General features: G+C 42.4%; 1 protein-coding gene across 1 annotated transcript; it reads right to left on the bottom strand.

Moving 5' to 3' along the window:
• Positions 1–403: 403 nt before the first annotated feature.
• Positions 404–1,666, bottom strand: LOC126937586 (ubiquinone biosynthesis protein COQ9, mitochondrial-like). The gene has a single exon (XM_050761132.1). It carries the CDS (start codon positions 1,647–1,649, stop codon positions 1,140–1,142), a length of 510 nt encoding a protein of 169 aa, XP_050617089.1. The 5' UTR covers positions 1,650–1,666; the 3' UTR covers positions 404–1,139.
• Positions 1,667–6,168: the final 4,502 nt, after the last annotated feature.

The following is a 6,168-nucleotide window of genomic DNA, read 5'->3' as shown; positions in this document are numbered from 1 at the left end:
CCGCAATAAACATATGTGTGCATCTGTCTTTTTTTTTTTTCTACTTCAAACATATTTATTATTTTTAGACTCAAAATACACTAATCCTGCGATGCATGCTGGTGTCATATGACACCAGGCCTGGGATCACACCTCTGTCCAGCAGGCACTTGTCTCAGGTGAGGAAGTTTTCTGAGGGGTTTCCCAGGAGTAGCATCTCAGGACACCTGAGAGGGAAGGGGGGTGCAAGGAACACCTCTGTGTGCACACGCCTGTGCTGTGCTGGGGATGAGCTGTCACCTTGAGGTGGCATGAGGCATGCGTCACCTTGACTCTGGCTTGGGAGCCCCAAGGTTAATGGAAGGTTAAGACATGATCAAGGTGCCCATGAGATCGTGACAGGGACATGCTGGGTTTCTGTGGCTTGACTGCTTGGATGAACATCTCATTTTTCAATCACACAATTGCAGTGCAGAAAGGCATCAGGAGGCTTGGTCTGGTATTAGGAACTGAAGAAGCGGCCCAATCCCTGACCGGAACGGTAGCATCAAATGCCTTGTGGTTTTCAGGTGGCTGTGGTAGTGTCTCAGGAGTCCTTTAGTGTGTTCTCATGAACACCACGTTACACGGATGGCACCTCATACTTTTCAAAGCTCTTTCAATCTGTCCACTCATTCTCTTCTAGGCATTGTAGCTTACACCCTTTCCTCTCACCGACGCTGGTTTAGACCTGTCAAGTTCTTGAGCGTCACCGCTGCACCCATGAGTCCTTGCACCAGTGCCTCTCCTGTGGACTTTACCTGCTTGGCAGTGTGGCCCATGTTCATTGCATCATTAATCCGGTTTTCCAGGAAGCGCCAAGTGTCCTCAAAGTCTGGAGAGGAGTCCTGCATCATCACCAGCTCTGTCGTGTTGTAGATGCCAGCCAGCATGGCTCGGCGGGTGTACCAGTTAAAATCAGTGGACTGGTCCCCAGCGTAATGCCACATGTCATCCACCATGCTGGTGAGCAGGCTCAGGCTGGATGGGATGTTGTGAGGGAGCATGAGGACGCTGAGGGCCCGGGGCCAGTGCTCAATGTATGGGATCGGCATTCTCAGTCTGGTTTCCACTGCATCCCTCAGGAACTGGTCTGTCTTCTTCTTCTCGGCCTGGCCCAGCTACACCAGCTTCTGCTCCTCTTCCAGCACGCGTGTGAGCCGGGCATTGCACTCGGTCACAAAATGCAGTATTAGTTCACTGCCATCCTTCCCAAACACGCTGGCTGCTGCACTGGACAGACCTAGAGACTGGGCTCCTTCTGCAATCGCCTCTGCTGTCCACCCGTGGGTGGGCACGAACTCCAGGGCTGCCGTCAGGATGCGGCCCTGCAGCTGCTCCTCACTTTCATAGCCTTCCTCCTCCTCGCCGCCCTGGTCTGTATACCTGGGGGGTGGATGAGAAGACTCTGGATCAGGTTTTCCTGCCCCCTGTGTCTCAGAACGCTGCTGAGAAAATGAAGGGGGAGGCTGCTGCTTCTGCTCATCGGAAGACCTTAGCCCCACAGCTGAAGCATGGAAGGCATGTGGCACCAGGGCTGGACGGCAACGGGTCACAGGCAGGCACCGCAACTGCAGGAGCTTCCAGCCGGCCCGGCCAAGCGCACCAGACACGGCCGCCGCCGTCGCCATTTTGGAAGCGGGTGCGTCGCCCCGCATCTGTCTTTATAGCAGCATGATTTATAATCCTTTGGGAATATACCCAGTGATGGGATGCCTGGGTCAAACGGTATTTCTAGTTCTAGATTCTTGAGGAATCACCACACTGTCTTCCACAGTGGTTGAACTAGTTTACACTCCCATCAACAGTGTAAAAGTGTTCCTATTTCTCCACATCCTCTCCAGCACCTGTTGTTTCCTGACTTTTTAATGATTGCCATTCTAACTGGTGTGAGATGGTATCTCATTGTGGTTTTGATTTGCATTTCTCTGATGGCCAGTGATGATGAGCATTTTTTCATGTGTCTGTTGGCTGTATGAATGTCTTCTTTTGAGAAATGTCTTTTCATATCCTTTGGCCACTTTTTGATGGGGTTGTATTTTTCTTGTAAATTTGATTGAGTTCTTTGTAGGTTCTGGATATTAGCCCTTTGTCAGATGAGTAGATTGCAAAAATTTTCTCCCATTTTGTAGGTTGCCTGTTCACTCTGATGGTAGTTTCTTTTGCTGTGCAGAAGCTCTTTAATTTTATTAGATCCCATTTGTCAATTTTGGCTTTTGTTGCCATTGCTTTTGGTGTTTTAGACATGAGGTCCTTGCCCATGCCTATGTCCTGAATGGTATTACCTAGGTTTTCTTCTAGGGTTTTTATGGTTTTAGGTCTAACATTTAAGTGTCTAATCCATTTTGAATTAAATTTTGTATAAGGTGTAAGGAAGGGATCCAGTTTCAGCTTTCTACATATAGCTAGCCAGTTTTCCCAGCACCGTTTATTAAATAGGGAATTCTTTCCTCATTTCTTGTTTTTGTCAGGTTTGTCAAGATCAGATGGTTGTAGATGTGTAGTATTATTTCTGAGGGCTCTGTTCTGTTCCATTGGTCTATATATCTGTTTTGGTACCAGTACCATGATGTTTTTGTTACTGTAGCCTTGTAGTATAGTTTGGAATCAGGTAGTGTGATGCCTCCAGCTTTGTTCTTTTGGCTTAGGATTGTCTTGGCAATGTGGGCTCTTTTTTGGTTCCATATGAACTTTAAAGTAGTTTTTTCCAATTCTGTGAAGAAAGTCATTGGTAGCTTAATGGGGATGGCATTGAATCTATAAATTACCTTGGGCAGTATAGTCATTTTCACAATATTGATTCTTCCTATCCATGAAAGAGCATGGAATGTTCTTTCATTTGTTTGTGTCCTCTTTTATTTCACTGAGCAGTGGTTTGTAGTTCTCCTTGAAGAGATCCTTTACATCCCTTCTAAGTTGGATTCCTAGGTCTTTTATTCTCTGAAGCAATTGTGAATGGGACTTCACTCATGACTTGGCTCTCTGTTTGTCTGTTTTTGGTGTATAAGAATGCTTGTGATTTTTGCACGTTGATTTTGTATCCTGAGACTTTGCTGAAGTTGCTTATCAGCTGAAGGAGATTTTGGGCTGAGATGATGGGGTTTTCTAAATATACAATTATGTCATCTGCAAACAGGGACAATTTGACTTCCTCTTCTCCTAATTGAATACCCTTTATTTCTTTCTCCTGCCTGATTGCCCTGGCCAGAACTTCCAACACTGTGTTGAACAGGAGTGGTGAGAGAGGGCATCCCTGTCTTGTGCCAGTTTTCAAAGGGAATGCTTCCAGTTTTTGCCATTCAGTATGATATTAGCTGTGGGTTTGTCATAAATAGCTCTTATTATTTTGAGATACGTTCTGTCAATACCAAATTTATTGAGAGTTTTTAGCATGAAGGGCTGTTGAATTTTGTCACAGGCCTTTTCTGCATCTATTGAGACAGTCATATGGTTTTTGTCTTTGGTTCTATGTATATGCTGGATTGTGTTTATTGATTTGCATATATTGAACCAGCCTTGCATCCCAGGGATGAAGCCCAGTTGATCATGGTGGATAAGCTTTTTGATGTCATGCTGGATTCGGTTTGCCAGCATTTTGTTGAAGATTTTTGCATCTATGTTCATCAGGGATATTGGTCTAAAATTCTCTTTTTTTGTTGTGTCTCTGCCAGGCTTTGGTATCAGGATGATGTTGGCCTCATAAAATGAGTTAGGGAGGATTCCTTCTTTTTCTATTGATCGGAATAGTTTCAGAAGGAAAAAGTACCAGCTCCTCCTTGTACCTCTGATAGAATTCGGCTGTGAATCCATCTGGTTCTGGACTTTTTTTTGTTGGTAGGCTATTAATTATTGCCTCAATTTCAGAGCCTGTTATTGGTCTATTCGGGGATTCAACTTCTTCCTGGTATAGTCTTGGGAGAGTGTATGTGTCCAGGAATTTATCCATTTCTTCCAGATTTTCTAGTTTATTTGTGTAGAGGTGTTTATAGTATTCTCTGATGGTAGTTTGTATTTCTGTGGGGTCGGTGGTGATATCCCCTTTATCATTTTTTATTGCATCTACTTGATTCTTCTCTCTTTTCTTCTTTATTAGTCTTGCTAGCGGTCTATCAGTTTTGTCGATCTTTTCAAAAAACCAGCTCCTGGATTCATTGATTTTTCTGAAGGGTTTTTTGTGTCTCTATCTCCTTCAGTTCTGCTCTGATATTAGTTATTTCTTGGCTTCTGCTAGCTTTTGAATGTGTTTGCTCTTGCTTCTCTAGTTCTTTAATTGTGATGTTAGGGTGTCAATTTTAGATCTTTCCTGCTTTCTCTTGTGGGCATTTAGTGCTATAAATTTCCCTCTACACACTACTTTAAGTGTGTCCCAGAGATTCTGGTGTGTTGTATCTTTGTTCTCATTGGTTTCAAAGAACATCTTTATTTCTGCCTTCATTTCGTTATGTGTACCCAGTAGTCATTCAGGAGTGGGTTGTTCAGCTTCCATGTAGTTGAGTGGTGCTGAGTGAGTTTCTTAATCCTGAGTTCTAGTTTGATTGCACTGTGGTCTGAGAGACAGTTTGTTATAATTTCTGTTCTTTTACGTTTGCTGAGGAGTGCTTTACTTCCAACTATGTGGTCAATTTTAGAATAAGTGTGATGTGGTGCTGTGAAGAATGTAAATTCTGTTGATTTGGGGTGGAGAGTTCTGTAGATGTCTATAAGGTCCACTTTTTGCAGAGCTGAGTTCAATTCCTGGATATCCTTGTTAACTTTCTGTCCTGTTGCTCTGTCTAATGTTGACAGTGGGTTGTTAAATTCTCCCATTATTATTGTGTGGGAGTCTAAGTCTCTTTGTAAGTCTCTAAGGACTTGCTTTGTGAATCTGGGTGCTTCTGTATTGGGTGCATATATGTTTAGGATAGTTAGCTCTTCTTGTTGAATTGATCCCTTTACCATTATGTAATGGCCGCCTTTGTGTCTCTTGATCTTTGTTGGTTTAAAGTCTGTTTGTTTCAAACCACCGTATCACCCTAAAAAAGTATCACAGCCAAGTTTCAATTTCACATTTTTCTATATGCCTGGCTCTGTAATAAGGGCTTTCCATTTCATTTCTCTTGGTGAGGGATCAGAAATATGGTGAATAGAAGAGGATAAAATTCATTTAACTTTTAGACTTTAACTTGATGGAAGCGTGTCAAAGTACAATGAAATGAGGCTGGGTAGTAAGACTTATGGAGTATTTTGGGTTTGATTTACACTGGGGACAGAATTTCAGCTGCAAATTGTCTTTGGAGAACTCAGCCAAGTGTCTTGGATACTCAGCGACAGTCTAACATTTTCATGTCTGTGTCTTTTTCCAGGGTTGCATAAGAGTTACCTCTTACCTTTGCTTAACATGCAGAGAAGAGACTGTTCTAGGAAAGCTCCTGTGTATTGGATTTAGCTTTGATGTGTTAAAGTTATAAAAATAACAGTTGTTTAATTTATTCGAGCAACTCCTGGATTCAACTTGTGCTTCATTGTTGGTGGGTTTATAGACTTCAGTAGTTGAGGGAGTTAGTAGAAAGCAGTTATATGATCCACCTCTAGCAACAGGACAAGTGTGAGAGTAAATCTTACTATGTTCTTTTGAGTCTGAATTAGTGACTGATTATTTTGTGGAGTATGTGTGTGTGTGTACATTTGTACATGTGTGTGTTATAGACCTGTATGCTTAAGAAAAGAGAAGGATAAAAAAGTCTAAGGGCAGTTATCACAGAGTGGCTAAAAGCTGAGCCTTCAGAATCAGTCAGAGATAGATGCAAGTTGCCTAAACTCTCTGACACTTAGTTTCCTCATCTGTAAATTGGGATAATAACATTTAGCTCATAACATTTTATGAAGGATTAAGTAAAGTAAAATATGTTAAGTCCTTTGTGCAGCAAATTGTACATCATTGACTCCCAATAAATGTTAGTATAATCAGTCAGTCAATCAATCAACCAATCCATCTATCAGTCAGGAATTGGAATTCTGAGTTCAGGTACACAACAACTCATCTCTGTGCTTCTGATCACATAGTTTTGAGACCTCCCGTGATGTCAAATTAACCTACTTCTCCATCAGTTTCTGCATATATGTGATGGTAAAAATGAACTCTTTAAACACCAACTTTCACTTACCTTCTTC

The sequence above is a fragment of the Macaca thibetana genome, chromosome 15, assembly GCF_024542745.1.
Source record: "Macaca thibetana thibetana isolate TM-01 chromosome 15, ASM2454274v1, whole genome shotgun sequence".
Classification (NCBI taxonomy): domain Eukaryota; kingdom Metazoa; phylum Chordata; class Mammalia; order Primates; family Cercopithecidae; genus Macaca; species Macaca thibetana.
This window is presented reverse-complemented; position numbering and strand designations above follow the sequence as displayed.